At 38.4% G+C, this 17,959-nt stretch overlaps 1 protein-coding gene across 2 annotated transcripts in view; it reads right to left on the bottom strand.

Moving 5' to 3' along the window:
- Positions 1-5,579: 5,579 nt before the first annotated feature.
- Positions 5,580-17,959, bottom strand: part of EXD1 (exonuclease 3'-5' domain containing 1) — a gene marked incomplete at both ends in the record, with an annotated part of 37,861 nt that continues 25,481 nt past the window's right edge. For both annotated transcript variants that reach the window (XM_079699703.1, XM_079699704.1), the window contains 5 exons: positions 5,580-6,239; positions 11,495-11,686; positions 12,422-12,565; positions 14,857-14,937; positions 15,020-15,124. In XM_079699703.1, coding sequence (XP_079555829.1) covers positions 5,580-6,239; positions 11,495-11,686; positions 12,422-12,565; positions 14,857-14,937; positions 15,020-15,124 — 1,182 coding nt within the window. The remainder of the gene's footprint in view (positions 6,240-11,494; positions 11,687-12,421; positions 12,566-14,856; positions 14,938-15,019; positions 15,125-17,959) is intronic.

The following is a 17,959-nucleotide window of genomic DNA, read 5'->3' as shown; positions in this document are numbered from 1 at the left end:
TTTCAATGAATTTGTCCACTACAACTAAGTTTTTCAATTTGTGGGCATAGAATTGTTCACAGTAGTCCCTTGTTATCCTTTTTTTTAATATTATTATTTATTTTTGGCTGCATTGGGTCTTCATTGCTGAGCGTGGGCATTCTCTAGTTGCGGCGGGCGGGGGCTACTCTTCATTGCGGTGCGCAGGCTTCTCATTGTCGTGGCTTCTCTTGTTGTGGAGCACAGGCTCTAGGTGCACCGGGTTCAGTAGCTGTGGCACGAGGGCTCAGGAGCTGTGGCTCGCAGGCTGTAGAGCACAGGCTCAGTAGTTGTGGCGCACGGGCTTAGCTGCTCCATGGCATGTGGGATCTTCCCGGACCAGGGCTTGAACCTGTGTCCCTTGCATTGGCAGGTGGATTCTTATCCACTGCGCCACCAGAGAAGTCCCTATCCTTTTAATATATATATATAGGATCTGTAATAATAATCTTTCATTTCTGATATTGGTAATTTGTGCCTTTTAAAAAAAAAATCTTGGTCAGTATGGGTAAAAGTTTAACAATTTTACTGATCTTACAGGTTTTGGTTTTATTGATTTTCTCTCTCCACTTTTAGTTTTATTGATTTCTATTCTTATCATTATTTGTTTCATCCTACTTAGCCCAAGTTTAATTTATTCTTCCTTTTCTAGCTTAAGATGGAAGCTGCGATCACTCGTTTTAGATCTTTCTTGTTTTATTGTGTAAGTATTTAAAGATATAAGTTTCCTTCTATGCTTACCTTGAGCTGCTTTTTACTGCAACCAATAGTAAAAGTACACACACTCTAGCATACAACAGAGAAAAAAAGTTTCACAAAATGATACTTTCCTTTACTATGTATAACGCACTCTGATAGTCTCTATTCTGTTCCATGTTTACGAAATGCTGTTCATGACTGACTAAATTGAAGCATAGTTTCGACATTCTTTATTTGCAATATATATATTAAGATTGGGTTGCTGATTATACCCTGATTACAATTTGACAGCTTTTCCTGTTTAAGGAGGTCTATTAAATTATAGAGTTACAGGCTCAACTCCTGTTGAGTATGTGGAATAGAATGTATTAAATTTTGTCTTAGGGTAAACTAGCAATTTAGCTAAGATTCTTTCTCGTTTCGTGTAACAATAAATATCATTTTCTATGACATCCCTGATGAGAGTTCCAAGACATTTCAAAGAAGTCTTTCATCATGAGTATATAGACTTTGGTTTTATTTTAGGGTTTATGTAATTAAAATATTTTACCCATAATAATGTCCTTATTTAGAGATCAGGCACATTTATCAGAATTCAAATATTCCCAGTATGTATGTTTTCATTAATCTTCATGGTATCTATGCAGGTAAGTTACAAAATATGACAAGAAATCTTTCAGGTTTATGGATAAAGAAGTTAGAATTTTGAAAGTCAAAAGCATGCAATGCCTCTCAAGAAAAAAATCTAATGCTCTCAATGATGCGTCATTACTACAAAAATTGGAGTGGCAATATAATTGGTTAACACTTTTGAAAAGTAACTTAGCAAGAGCTGTAAAATACAAAACCAAGAAAACCTCTTTGACCTACTTCTGGAATTTCATTCTGACAAAATGATTCAAAACATGGAAAAAGCAGGAAATAAGGAATGGAAACACCCTGAATATACCAAAACAGAGCTAAGTAAACCATGGTGTATCCGCTTAGAAATATTATGTAGTCATAAAAATCCTGGGAATTCCCTGGCGGTCCAGTGGTTGGGACTCTGCGCTTTCACTGCCGAGGGCTCGGGTTTGATCCCTGGTTAGGGAACTAAGATCCCACAAGCCGTGCAGCACAGCAAAAAAAAAAAAAAAAAAAAAATCTTGGTACTTCCCTAGTGGCACAGTGGTTAAGAACCACCTGCCAATGCAGGGGACACGGGTTCGATCCCTGGTCCGGGAAGATCCCACATGCCACGGAGCAACTAACGCCATGTGCCACAACTACTGAGCCTGCGCTCTAGAGCCCATGAGCCACAGCTACTGAGCCTGCACGCCACAACTACCAAAGCCCACATGCCTAGAGCTCCGCAACAAGAGAAGCCACCTCCTGCGCACCTCAAGGAAGAGTAGCCCCCACTCGCTGCAACTAGAGAAAGCCCACGTGCACCAATGAAGACACAATGCAGCCAAAAATAAATTTAAAAAAATATATATTTTAAATCTTTACAAAGGGTGTATAACAGCATAGGAAAACATTCATAAAGTAGAGTGTATATATATAACTATGTAGAGGGTAAAACCTATGCATAAACACTGACATTAACAAAAATATTACCTGATTTTTCTGTTGGGTTAGAGAAGTGAGTAAATTTTTTCTTATTTTCCTCTATTTTCCGAATTCTATTTAATAGCATATTATTTTAAAATGAAACATCTGTTTAAAATGTTGGTTGTTAGGATTATAAAATGGAGAAATACTTGACATAAAAAACACAATAAATGTATTTACGGTATGGTTATGATTGTGTGTGTGTAGAGAGAGAGAGAATGAGAAAGGAAAAATTGAAAGAAAAGTGCCAAAATGCTAGGAAGGGTTGTATAATGTGGGATGATAGTTGAGTATTTTTTTCTCATTATTTTCTAAATTTTTCTGTAAGGTATTTATTGATGTTACCTTTATAGTAAATGCCTTTTTGATAAGTACACCTGGCTAATCACCCTCAGCTCCCCAAGTATGCACCAAGTCTTATCTTGGCTTGCTGCTGTGACTTGCCTTGTGTCAAAACAACGACAGGCCTATAGTGATTAAAATTCTTTTTTTTTTTTTGGCTGCGTTGGGTCTTCATTGCTATGCGTGAGCTTTCTCTAGTTGTGGCAAGCTGGGGCTACTCTTAATTGGGATGCACAGACTTCTCATTGTGGTGGCTTCTCTCGTTTCAGAGCACAGGCTCTACGTGCATGGGCTTCAGTAGTTGTGGCAAGTGGGCTCCATAGTTGTGGCACGTGGGCTCTAGTGTGCGCAGGCTTCAGTAGTTGCAGTGCAGGGGCTTAGTTGCTCCACAGCACGTGGGATCTTCCTGGACCAGGGATCGAACCCATGTCCCCTGCATTGGCAGGTGGATTCTTAACCACTGCGCCACCAGGGAAGTCCCAGTGTATTAAAATTCTGTTGTGTCATGTTAGGCTTTATCAAGCTCACAGCCAGATTGGAGGCAAAGCTGCTGCAATGATTTTTCATACTATAATTGAAAGAACACTGAATGGACCAAGAAGTAAGAAACACTGGTTCTATTCTCAGTGCAGCACTTTTATTCAGGGAAGTCTGTTTCCTAATTCGCAAATTAAAGGGATCAGATTGCTTGTGAGAACCTCTAACTGCAGATCATGTACAGAAAGGTCAGACCTGAGTAGGACAGATGCAGGAATTCAGTGTAGACTGAAGCAAGACTCCAAGAGTTTGGGAAAGCAGGCAGTATGGTTTATAAACTCTCAACTAGAAAAATATAGAGTAAGAACTCAACAATTGGTTGGGTCAAGAACCAAAGATTTTCCAAAATTCTGAGCAAAATTTAGATAAGAAATCTAAGTAATGGCACAGAGCACTAGCAACAGGGCTTGGATAACCCAGGGATTTTTTTTCACTCTATCCAGGAAAGGACAGAAGTTCATGGTTGGATCTGAGCACATGGAATTTAGGTAGGCACTCCAGGCTAGAATGAGAATATGGAGAAAAATGCAGTTCCAGTTATGTGACTGTTTCACTAAGAAAATACCGTGATGAAACCCGGAAGGCTCATTTAGTTCCGAGAGTCAAAGTACTTCTCAAATAGCAGTGTCCAATAGAACTTTCTGGAATGATGGAAATGTTCTATATCTGTGATGTTCAATATGGTAGCCACTGGGTACATGAAACTATTGAGTATTGGACATATAGCAAGTGCAACTGAGGAACTGAATTCTTAATTTTATTTCATCTTAATCAATTTAATTTTAAATTTCAATAGCCACATATAGCTACCATGTTGAGCAGCACAGCAAAGGTCCAACAGAATCCTGTTGTTCTTTATTAGTCACAAAATACATAATGAAAGAAGAATCCTTTTTTTAAATATGAAGAACATCACATTTTTCTTTGTAGCCTGTATATTTACATGTATGTATGTATAAAAATTGTGTGTGGTATGGTTCCATAAGAAGCTAAATCAATTCTATGAATTTCACAGAAATTCATGCCCTTCCCAGAGTAAACCTAGATTAACCACTTTCTGGGCTCAACCTGAAAACACATTCACCCAGGATGAACCAGAAACCACCTTGGCCTCCAATGACCTTCTAAACTATGGACAAAGTGAGGGACAGCAACTGCAGGGCTGAGCTGACTGTTCTTAGTCCTGCCTTCATCTTAAGCTTAGACCAGATCTGGGCTCTGGGATTTGGAAGACACAGCTGTTCTTTCAGTGGTACTCATGATAGAATCTATGAGCACAGACAAGGATGTTCCTAATTATAGACTGTCCCTGTCTCCCCTAAGTAGTAGAGGCCTGTATAACAGTCAAATTACAGATGTCTAGGGAATTCCCTGGCAGTCCAGTGGTTAGGGCTCGGTGCTTTCACTGATGTGGCCCAGGTTCCATCCCTGGTCAGGGAACTAGGATCCCACAGGCCATGCAGTGCCGCAAAAAAAAAAAAAAAAAAAAAGTTACAGATTTCCCACTGGATTCTAGACCTAGAAATCCAGACACATTCCAATTTATTCCTACCCTGACCCAATGAAGAAAAGTGAAAGATAACCTAATACCAGACAGGTTTACTGGTTACTATACACAAAAAAATGAGCAACTTGCAAGTATTCAACATAAAAAGGGCTCAGTACAGGCTACCTTCCTTTCACCCTAAGAAGGCATACCAACTCCAGGCAAATAGAGTGGAATCAAACTTCAAGTTTACATAATAGACATACTCTAAAGAAGGCCCTGCTTTGTTAGGGAAATGGACAAAACTCTCTAAAAGTAAATGGAATGAAAAGAAATTAAAACTGGGATATTGATTCCTGTAATAACATAAACTATTGTTTGTCTATGACATAAGACAGACCGAACATTTAAAATTCAAAAATAAAGTTAATATTTTTCATCTTTATTGAGGTATAATTGACAAAGGTAATACTCTAAAAAGGAAAAAAGTACAGGTAAAGTTGTCAGGTACTAATATTTTTAAACTTATGGCTAAGAGTTTTACCAACACCCTTCAAATCAGAAAAAACAACAAAAAATTTTAAGTATAGATTCTTCCAGACACTAAGTCCAAAATTTTTCCCTTCTTCAAATCCTTTAAACCCAAACTATGAGAAATAATTCAGTCTGGCCACAGGGAACATTTCTACACAGTGACATAATCAGAACATTTACTTCTTCCATTATTTAACTTATTCATCCCCATCCTAATCAAATTCCAAGAATATAGGAGTAAGCAAGAGGATATAATTTCCCCCAAAGCCTGTGACTAATTTACAATACAAGAAACTTAAGCACTGAGGAAGGTCTTGATGGCAGAGGAAATAAGCCACCTTTATTGGCCTCAAGAACAAACTGCAGATCTCTAAGGCAGATTGGGAGAATCTGGATTTATCCAGGAATCAGTCTTCTCCAAAACTGGGCAGGGAGGAAGTGTGGGAAGCACAGCTTTTCTAAAAGGATGAAAAATGTCACTTGGAGACACTCTGGTTTCCTGAGGAAGGGAAGGAGACACTAAAACATCTTGTTTTGTACATTTTAGATCTTCCTTGTTTTCCACCATCAGTAACTGTTCTATCTCCTCTTTTAAAGATAAATTTGTCTGAAACTCTTGTTTAGGTATCTTGAGGTATTCTTTTTGAGTTATTCTCTGGTCCTTAAACCCCTCTGACTCAGGGCAAATTCGTTTGTTACTGGAATCTTCACTGACTTCTTCCTTTATGGGAGGTAGATGTTGAGGTTCCGCTGTGGTTTGCTTACTCTTAGATTCTTCTTTTAGCAAATTTACATCCTTGTGAGATGTAAAATTTGGAGCTTTATCTAGCCTAGAATTTTTACAAAGCAAGAAACCTCTTACTTTTCCCTCTTTCCCTGCTGTCTCTGTCATAGATTTCTTTGGATGTAGTACTGTCCTTATTAGGAGTCCCTGTGCATTTACTCTATATTCTTTTGCAGCTCTCTCTCTGCGCTGTCTCTGGAAGTCCTTCAGTTGAAGCAGTTCCTCTGGGAGCTCCATACATGTACGCTAAGAAAAGAAAATGAACACAAGTCTACTATAACTAAACTTCTGAACATGGTCCTTAAAATCACTTTATTTATTTATTTTTTCATCTTTATTTGAGTATAATTGCTTTACAATGGTGTGTTAGTTTCTGCTTTATAACAAAGTGAATCAGTTATACATATACATATGTTCCCATAGCTCTTCCCTCTTGCGTCTCCCTCCCTCCCACCCTCCCTATCCCACCCCTCTAGGTGGTCACAAAGCACTGAGCTGATCTCCCTGTGCTATGCGGCTACTTCCCACTAGCTATCTATTTTACGTTTGGTAGTGTATATATGTCCATGCCACTCTCTCGCTTTGTCACAGCTTACCCTTCCCCCTCCCCGTATCCTCAAGTCCATTCTCTAGTGGGTCTGTGTCTTTATTCCTGTCTTACCCCTAGGTTCTTCATGACATTTTTTTTCTTAAAATCACTTTAAAATTACTTCTACACTTAGTATTTGGCAAGCAAGGGCCTATTCAAATGTGTTCTTATAGCACCCTCTAGTGTCTTCAGCTATGGTAGTACTATTTTTCAAGTAATTTAAATATTTTTAATCCAATTTTGTGTGTATGTTGTGCATGTGTGTATGTATAAAGATTATACAATGAAAGTAGTCCATTCCAACCTCGCCCCAACTGCCTTAGCAGCTGCCTCCTCTAAAAGCAGCTTCTTCTGTAGCCTCCAGAGACAGTCTTTGCATATATGATCCCTTACTAAATATTTATCTATTCATTGGATCACATTTTTCAATTTTTATTTTCCCCCAACTTTTTATTTTGATAACTCTTTCTAAAATTATTTTATACAAATGGTTACATAATATTATATATTCTTCTTCTTCTTGATTTTTCCAACTAAAAAATATGTCTTAGAGATTTTTCCATATTGGCAATTTTAATGGCTGTATGGATATATCATAGTTTGTTTAACCAAACCCTTGTGGATGGATATTTGGGTTGTCTTTAGTATTTTGTCATTACATAAATGCTACAATAAAGAATATATTAAGAAAATGTCCTCTTTGTTACATGAGGCAAATAATTTTTCCTAGGTTGCTTGCCCTCTGACTTTGTTCACAGTATTTTCGCCATACAAAAATTTTAAAGTCATATTTATTCATCTTTTATGAGTTCAGAGTATTTCTGTGTTGCATAGAAAAGCATTTCCTCATACAACTCAATAGCAAAAAAAGCAAATACTCTAATTTAAAAGTGAGCAAAGGACCTGAATAGATAATTTTCCAAAGAAGATATTTAGATGGCCAACAGGTACATGAAAAGGTGCTCGAAGTCACTAGTTTTCAGGGAAATGCAAATCAAAACCACAATGAGGTGTTACTGAAACCTGTTAAGATGGCTATTATCAAAAAGACAGATAACAAGTGTTGGTGAGAATGTGGAGAAAAGGGAACTCATATGCTTGATGCAATTTACATTCCCATGGAAAACAGTGGAAAACAACGTGGATGTTCCTCAAAAAATTAAAAATAGAACTATTATATGGTCCAGCAATCCCACATCTGGGTACATATCTGAAGCATATGAAAACAGGATCGCAAAGAGATATGTACATTCCCTTGTTCACTGCATCATAATTCACAATAGTCACAATATGTAAACAACCTGTGTCTATCAACAGATAAATGGATAAAGATGTGATGTATATATATTATACAATACAATATTCTATACAATAGAATATTATTCAGCCATAAAAAAGAAGGCAGTCCTGCCATCTGCAACAATATGTTTGAACTTGGAGGGTATTACGCTAAGTGAAATAAGCCAGACAAAGACAAATACTGCACAGTATCACTTATATATGAAATCTTAAAAAACAAAAACAAAAATCTGATTTCATAAAAACAGAGAATAGAATGGGGGTTCCCAGGGGTTGAGGGAGAGGAAAATGGGGAGATGTAGGTCAGAGGGTACAAACTTTCAGTTATAAGAAGAATAAGTTCGGAGGATATAATGCACAGCATGGTTACTGCAGTTAATAGTTCAGTATTATATACTTGTAAGTTTCTGAGAGTAGATCTTAAGCATTCTCACTACATAAAAAAAAGTTAGCTATGAGGTGATGGATGTTAGTTATCTTGATCTTGGTAATCATTCCACAATGTATATCAAATCATCACAATGTACACTTTAAATATACACAATTAATTTTGTCAACTATTCCTCAGTAAAGTTGGGGGAGGGGACATATTCCCTACTGTGACATAATTTTCTTTTAATACTTTGAAAAAATATTTATTTATTGGGCTTCCCTGGTGGCGCAGTGGTTGAGAGTCTGCCTGCCGATGCAGGGGACGCGGGTTCGTGCCCCGGTCCGGGAGAATCCCACATGCCACGGAGCGGCTGGACCCGTGAGCCATGGCCGCTGAGCCTGCGCGTCCAGAGCCTGTGCTCCACAACGGGAGAGGCCACAACAGTGAGAGGCCCGCGTACTGCAAAAAAAATTTTTTTTTTAAATAATATATATTTATTTACTTATTTATTTAGCTGCGCTGGGTTTTAGTTGCAGCATACAGGATCTTCACTGCCACATGTGGGATCTAGTTCCCTGACCAGGGATGGAACCCGGGCCCCCTGCTTTGGGAGTGCAGAGTCTTAGCCACTGGACCACCAGGGAAGTCCCAATACTTTTTTTCCAATACTTTTTTTTTTTTTTTTAGGCAGGCCTCTCACTGTTGTGGCCTCTCTCGCTGTGGAGCACAGGCTCCGGATGCGCAGGCTCAGCGGCCATGGCTCACGGGCCTAGCTGCTCCACGGCATGTGGCATCTTCCCGGACCGGGGCACGAACCCGTATCCCCTGCATCGGCAGGTGGACTCTCAACCACTGCGCCACCAAGGAAGCCCCTCCAATACTTTTATAATTCTAGTTCTTACATAAATACTTGATCCATGGGATTTATTTTGGTGTAGCAGAAAGAGATAACAATCCAACTCTGATTCTCCTCCCCCACAATGGTTAGTCAATTGCCTGAGGCCATTTACTAAATACATATCTTTTTCTCACTGACTGGAAATTTTACCTTTATCTCAACCATTACTGATATATATGAGATCTATTTCTGGGTTCTCTATTCCATCGATCTTCCTATACATGTACCGCTCGTATTTAGTGTAGACATATAATATGTTTTAATATCTGACAGGACTATTCTTATTTATGCTTATTTATCTCTATAAACACTATAATCACAGTTTGCCAACGTAATTATGGCTTTAGCATTTTTCTTAAAAGAAAGTTAAATTTAAAAGTTAATTTAGGGGGCTTCCCTGGTGGCACAGTGGTTAAGAACCCACCTGCCAATGCAGGGGACATGGGTTTGAGCCCTGGTCCAGGAAGATCCCACATGCCGTGGAGCAATTAAGCCCGTGCGCCACAACTACTGAGCCTGCGCTCTAGAGCCCACGAGCCACAACTACTGAGCCCACATGCCACAACTACTGAAGCCCCCGTACCTAGAGCCTGTGCACAAGAAGAGAAGCCACCGCAATGAGAAGCCCGTGCACCGCAACGAAGCGTAGCCCCCTCTCGATGCAATTAGAGAAAGCCTGCGCACAGCAACAAAGACCCAATGCAACCAAAAAAATAAATAATAAATAAATTTTTTTAAAAAAGTTAATTTAGGAATAATTGATTGCCAAAAATGCTTAGTGTCCCCATTCATTTAAGTCCTCTTTTATGCCATTCAGTAATACTTTAACATTTTTTTCATCTCTGTATTTCACATTTCTTGTTAGATTTATTTCTAGATAATCTATTTTTTGTTACAATGATAAATGAATTTTCCCCCCATTATATTCTGTAGTTGTACACAGGGATATAGGAAAGCTATTAAGTTTTATGTTATATTTGTACCCATTTTACTAAACTGCCTTTTTGTTTGTGGCAGTCTTTTTCAATTGATTCTCTTCAGTATTCAGGTATATCATAGGCAAGTCATCATTCCTATTCCTCCTGTTCAATTTTTATAGTTCATCTTTTTTTTCTAACCTCACTGGCTAATAGCTTCAGAAACTACTAAAGTAGTGGTGATAGTCACCATTTCTGTATTAAAGTAGTGGTGATAGTCACCATTTCTGTATATTTCTTGATATTGATGTTCCCAATCAAATATTAGGTAGTCTTCTTGCCTGAGATATATGTTTTATCATGTTAAAGTACCTATTCCAACTTTAATCAATAATGTATATAGAATATTATCAAATTTTTTCAGCAATAAACAGTGAGAACAAAATATTAAAAAGTTAAAAAACTGTCCTTGGCTTTACAATGATAAATGAAAAACATTAAAATTCTCCAATCAAGCAAACTATGAAAGGATTTTTACATTGCTCTTTTCTTGTTAAACAGTGAGAGCAAAATATAAAAAAGTTACAAAATAACTTTTTCAGCATTTATGAGATAATCATAAGACTTTCTTGGCCCTAATAAAATACAGAATTTAATATAATATTAAATATTAATAGATATTAATATAATATTAAACCATGCTTGTAACTAGAATCCAGAGACACATTAATAGAAAAGTATAATACATCTAAGTGGAGTTTGTACCAAAAATGCTATTATTTTATTTAGGATTTTGCATCAGTATTCCTAAATGAGAATTGTTTTTAGCAGTAACCTGTGAACTTTTTATGTAAGGAGTCAAATAGTAAACATTTTAGGCTTTGTAAGCCACAAACATGGCTTTTGCATACTTTTTTTTTTTTTAACAATCATTTAAGACTATAAAAATCATTCTTAGCTTGTGAGCTTTACAAAAATAGGCCATGGGCCAGATTTGGCCTAATGCAATAGTTTGCCAACAATGTAAGTTTTCTTATATTGTGCTGGCTTCATAAAAATAACTAATGAAATTTACCCTTTCTTTGAAAGATATATTTACTGGAAACATAACTTAATATTGTGAGAAAATTGGTACAATATTTAAGAAAGGAGTTAGGACTTCTAGCACACCAACTTTTAGTTTTATTGAAATACACATCACCAGTTGCATCATATGAAATAAATGTCAGTGATCATAAAAAATATATATATATTGTAAAAAAGTGCTTAAGGAGCTGAATTAAGCCCAAGCTATAGCCGCTTCAAGAATATTTATCATCAAGTCTGCTGAAAGAAATTTGGTGCAGCTGTGAAGAATGGGTATCACTATGGCCCCCATGAGGACACAGAGGTCCTGAAAACACAGCCACAGAGGGTGGCACCTACCTCCATGCCTCCCAGCCAGTCTGCAGACCCTTCTCGGTAGGTGTTTAGGTACCCGTCCACCAGGGTAGTTAGATCAGACATCATTTCATCTAGGAGTACCAAGCGAAGCGGGAGCAGGTAGGTAGCTTCCAGGGCCAAAATTTTTAGCAAAGAGGGTGAAAGAGGTCGTGTGAACCATAGTTCTGGGTTTTCCTAGAGACATCAAAACAATTTTCTCTGAATAGTAAGCAAATCTTTAAAGAAAATAATGGTTTATCTAAGTGCTGCTTAACTTAAATCACCATTACTGTCATTTTCTTCAATTATTACCTTCTACTTTCACACTATGGCTAGCCTTCTGAGAATATACACAGATACACATACACACACTTATTGTGTGTATACAGTGAGTGTGTGTATGTGATGGGGGAAAGATGTGGGGAGGGAGGGAGGGAGGGAAGAAGAGAGAGAGAGAGAGAGAGAGAGAGAGAGAGAGAGAGAGAGAGAGAGAGAGATCAGGGCTTCTCATTCAAAACTGGAGGCAGCAGGACTAATTAGATTATATGGCCAAAATTGCAGCCAATACGGTCATGACCTAAGTTTGCATGCAAGGCTATTAGAAGCTGAAGAAAATCTATCTTACTTTGGGAGAAATAATCAGCATGATTTTTGTTCCACTGCCTTAATCCAAATTCCCAATAAAATCCCCACTTGTCCAATTGAAAATTTATTTCAGAGTACTTTTAAATTGATAACCAACAAATCTGGATGCTGGCTTTTTTCCACTTGAGACCACAAACAAACTGTTCCCATTTGGAACAACTAAGATTTTGGCAATGTTCATAAGCTTACACAGCAGCTGTCGTTTCTCTATATAATATGCTGATAATCCCACTCACAAGACACTTGAAAATATTAATGTTATATGGGACATACGTTAATACTCACCTGAATCCGTTTTTGTCTCTCTTCCAGAAAGGAGAGATATTTAGGGGCTATTTTAAGGTGTCTGATTAAACTCTCCTGTAAAGTACTAATGCAGTTTGGAAGAAAGCCGCCTGTTTCCATGGAAAATTGAAGGACATCTGCTACCTGTGGCATTAAAAAAAGACAAACAGACCAGTCTGTAGGATATAGACAGAGAGCTATCTCATGACAGAAATAGCAGAAATACATTTAGAGAAACATCTTTAAATACCATTTTTCCCAAGGACCCACATGATAGACAATGCCATTAGAAAATTTAAAGTTGTTAGGTTATCTTATTCTGAAAAATTAGAAAAAAAAAAGAAAAGAAAAAGAAAAAGGATCACCCAACTTTAATGTGTCCCTGTCTATTTTCTTTTCCACTTCTTTTATTTGCCTGCCTTATGATTATTTATTACTCTTTGGTGCCTTCAAGGAATGGGGAAAGGAAGATAAAATTAAAGAATTATTTCTACTTATTAGCAACTCTGGTAAAGTTCTGGTAAGGAAAGCTAATAAAATTAAGAATTGGAATCATTATTTGTCTGTGTGTGGTAGGCTAAACAGCCCCCAAATATATCCACATCCTAATTCCTGGACCTGTGAATGTTATCTTAAATGGCGAAATGGACTTTGCTGCTGTGATTAGTTAAGGATATTGAGATAGGGAGATTAACTTGAATTATCCAGATGGGCCCTAAGTGTAATCACAAGTACTCTTATAAGACGAGGCAGAGGGAGATTTTACTACAGTCAGAAGATAAGGTGATGTGATGATGAAAGCAGAGATTGGTGCACTGTGAAGATGGAAGGAGCCACAAGCCAAAGAACACAGGTGAAAGCTGAAAAGCAAGGAAACAGACTGTCCTCTCAGAGCCTCCAGAAGAAACCAGCCCTGCTGACACCTTGACTTTTACCCAGTGCAAATGATTTCAGACGTCTGACCTCCAGAACTGTAAGAGAGTAAATTTATGTTTTAAGCCACAAAATTTGTGGTGATTAGTTACAACAGCAATAGGAAACTAATACACTGTGTTAAAGGAAGACAAATTGAAATAATTCTGAATTCCTGCTTCTTGTACTATGAAAATCTGAAAAGAAAAATATGGAAAGATATGCCAATGTCTTTATTAGACAAACATACGAGGTCTAATCAAGAAGCCTGATGGCCTCAAGGGAACAATGAGCAATTGTCTTACATTCTGGAGTAAGCATAGAAGCAATCTTTATATAGTGAACGCTCTTGAAAGAAGACCCAAAGGAACATGTAGACAAGAGAAGTGGCACAAAGTTCATTATAATCAGATACATAAAGAGCAAACTTAAACCACATACAATAACATAAAGTTGAACTTTTAGTAATTTCTGTTAAAAAATAATTGGCTAACTCATTATTTTAATGCCTCTCCAAAGGCTCTAGGTTTATATATTCAAGATCTCCCTTTCATGGCATTAACCTAGAAGACTAGAACAACTTAAAGAATACATAATGAAAACTAGTGGGTTTATGGCTCTTACAGCCAAACCAGAAACCCAGATCTAGTATAATCTGGGAATTTCTCATTTCTCTAGGTCCTTTATTTATTTATTTATTATTTTAATAAATTTATTTATTTTTGGCTGCGTTGGGTCTTTGTTGCTGTGTGCGGGCTTTCTCTAGTTGCGGCGAGTGGGGGCTACTCCTCGTTGTGGTGCACGTGCTTCTCACTGCAGTGGCTTCTCGTTGCGGAGCATGGGCTCTAGGCGCACAGGCTTCAGTAGTGTGGCATGCGGGCTCAGTAGTTGTGGCTTGCGGCCTCTAGAGTGCAGGTTCAGTAGTTGTGGTGCATGGGCTTAGTTGCCCTGCAGCATGTGGGATCTTCCCGGACCAGGGCTTGAACCCATGTCCCCTGCATTGGCAGGCGGATTCTTAACCACTGTGCCACCAGGGAAGCCCTCTAGGTCCTTTAGATCAGAGAAAAACCACTTATCTTCAGGCTATCTGGGGCCAGTATAGGCTTTGGGGGAACATCTAGGACAACCTGCATCCCTGAGCTAGATGCCAATTAGCCATTAGCCTTAACTGATACATATGTGGTAAAGGCATAGACATGACTGACTGTCCACCTCACAGTAAGAATCCATGTCAGATTTCCAAATGACCCCAAAATTGTTTGAGTTTCTGAATCTATGGAGCTTGCTTCTTATTTGAAAATTTCTGGAGTAAAATGAAGGGAAAAAACCCTAAATAATTATAAGTAACTTTTCTCCAGTACTTCCTCAGTGCACCAAATGTTCTCACATATTGTACAAACATCTTACATGAGAAGTGGGCAGGAATGAGGCACACACAAGACTTTCAATCATTCATCAGACAAGGCCTATTTTCTACAGGAGCTATATACACTGCATTGATTCCAGTGTTTCCCTGCATGTACCTGGGTGTCAAAGACATTATTCAGCAAAATTCCATACTGATGAGAGAGGCAATCAGAAAGCCAACGACAATCATGGATAACCTAAGGAATCAGAAGACAGAGAGAGAGTTATTAGAACCTGGCTGTTATTCTTACTAGCAGATGAACCAACTTACACACTCACCTTCAAAATTCTCTTGTCTTCTAATACCATCTGAAGTCCATTGATGAAAGCACGACTTCCCAGAAGGAAAATGTCAAATAAGTAAACTCGGCTATTTGTGGCCACCTACAACAGACCATCCAGACACACATAAGAACGAACTAGGGAAGGGGATCTGAGGATCAAGAAAGGCATGTGAGGGCTTCCCTGGTGGTGCAGTGGTTGAGAGTCTGCCTGCCGATGCAGGGGACACGGGTTCGTGCCCCAGTCTGGGAAGATTCCACGTGCCACAGAGCGGCTGGGCCCGTGAGCCATGGCTGCTAAGCCTGCGCGTCTGGAGCCTGTGCTCCGCAACGGGAGAGGCCACAACAGTGAGAGGCCCATGTACCACAAAACAAAAACAAAAACAACAACAAAGAAAGGCATGTGAAAAATATTTAACAGCCTCATCTTTAAAGTAAACAATAGGCACTCATTGATTCTTAGGGAAAACAGGTTTAAATTTACCTTAAGTAAAAAAAAGCAAAACACAAAAACACTATCACTGTGATTTTTAAAAGGAAAGAAAAGGACAAGCTAGTAGTTTAGCCTTTAGCTTTTTTTTTCTTTAATGTTTTATGTCTCACCTGTGGCATTCTAAAATCCAGGGATTATAGGTTTAAGGGAAATGAACAATGTTTCACTCTCGATAACACCAAAGGCTACTTCTCTGAGTTCCATAATATGCATGATTGTGTTGGGTGTTACATAAAATTACCCATAAAAGAAGATCCCTCTTCTCTAGCAGTTTACAACAGGCAACAAATACACTGGCACAAATGGTAGGATGTGAAATACTGTCACTTTGATCAATTTTATACAATTATAAGTATTCTAGGTTGTTTCTGATCATAAAAGTCACGAAGGCTGTACAGCTGGATAATCTACTGAATCAAAGAATGAAGGCAAGAACAGATCCAAATAGGTCTAGACAGCCAGCCACAGGACAGTCAGATGCCATCTTTGTCATTTCAGGAGCTAACTATTGATACAGCTACAATTACCAGGCCTACCAGGCACCCATTCTCAGATCTTTCACGTTGTTTGCCAAAATTTGACACCTGAAATAGTCAATCCCTGCTTTTCCTCTACCTCTTTAATTGTAAAAATTGAATAGACACATTATAGAAGTTTGGAAAATAATTCTCTGCTAGACTGTAAACTCTGTGAAAGAAGAGATTATGTCAGATTCACCACTCGTAACTGAAGCAACCACTAGAACAGAGTCAGGCACATAGACAGCTGTTATCCATCTCTTCAGTGAATCAGTGCATCATGCCACACAACACCCCCTTCCATTTTTTCATATAAAAATGTATAACACTCTAATAATATGCATTCAAATCTATATCCCACTTCTTTTCATAAACTTTCAAACATTTTTCTATGATGCATTTGTCATCGATTTTGACAGCCACATAAGATCTATCAAATGTACTGTAATGTCTGCTACTGTTAACTAAGTGGCTTCTGATTTTTCACCACTATAAATGATGCCAAAATGAATAGGTTCTCACAAAAAATTTTCTTCATGTTTTGAATTATTTAGGATAGATTCCCAGAAACAGCCCTGAGAAGTAGGCCAAAGGACCAAAAATACCTTTAAGACTCTTAAAAAATATTTGCTACCTTAAGACATAATATTATACCTGAAAATATCTGACCACAGATGAAGGTTAAACATTTAAATAATTTAAAGTTAAAGAAAAGCAGTGGGAGGGACTTCCCTGGTGGCGCAGTGGTTAAGAATCCACCTGCCAGTGTGGGGGACACGGGTTCAAGCCCTGGTCCGGGAAGATCCCACATGCCACAGAGCAACGAAGCCCGTGTGCCAGAACTACTGAGCCTGCACTCTAGAGCCCGTGAGCCACAACCACTGAGCCCATGCACCACAACTACTGAAGCCCACGTACCTAGAGCCTGTGCTCTGCAACAAGAGAAGCCACCGCAAATGAGAAGCTCGCGCACCGCAATGAAGAGTAGCCCCAGCTCGCCTCAACTAGAGGAAGCCCGTGCGTAGCAATGAAGACCCAATGCAGCCAAAAAAAAAAAAAAAGAAAAGAAAAGCAGTGGGAAATACTGACAGAAAGAAAGCAGATTAGAAAAAACAGAACAAAGAAAGAAACACAAAATGAAAATAAAGGTTTAGGAATTAAAGGTGACAGATACTGAGGACAGTGAGGAGCTGGAAATAGAGGGATAGGCTGGAGGTCTGTATGTGAAGAAGTAAGCCTCCAAGTTACCCCTTCCCACTCCCATGGAGGACAGAAGATACATTCTCTGGATAAATCCAACAAGGGAGGCTCTAGGGTTGGGAATATAAGATATAGAAGAGGGCAGAGGTTTGGTAATGGACTGAAAAATGAGTCTGCACACAATTGTGAGCCTCCAGACCTTTTCCCTTGTAGCTTCCAGCTTGGTACCACCAGCCTGTATTGGAACAGGAGGATAGAGGGCTCCAGGGAAGATGGCTTCAAGATAAAGATGCAGCACAGATTATCAGGATAGATGTAAGCATGTGAAAAACTACACTAAGGGGAAAATATGGGAAGGCTTCGTTACAAATGAAAGGAAAACAAAGCTAGTAAGATGAGGCAATTATCAATTCTATGAAAAACAAAAAGTTGGGCAAGAAAAGAAACAATCTTACTGGCCCAACAAGGAGCAATGGTTACATAGCCATAATCACATATAGCCTGAATCCTGTCTTAACCAAACATTGGGATATAACTTCCTCCCCAAAAAAAACCAAACACACTAATTTGAAAACATACACACACCCCAATGTTCACAGCGGCATTACTTACAATAGCCAAGACATGGAAACAACCTAAGTGTTCATCAGCAGATGAAGGGATAAAGAAGATGTGGTGTATATATACAATGGAATATTACTCATCCATAAAAAAGAATGAAATTTTG

The sequence above is a fragment of the Hyperoodon ampullatus genome (genome assembly GCF_949752795.1).
Source record: "Hyperoodon ampullatus genome assembly, chromosome: 3".
Taxonomy (NCBI): Eukaryota; Metazoa; Chordata; class Mammalia; order Artiodactyla; family Ziphiidae; genus Hyperoodon; species Hyperoodon ampullatus.
The sequence above is the reverse complement of the archived record's forward strand: the minus strand, read 5'-3'. Positions and strand labels throughout refer to the sequence as shown.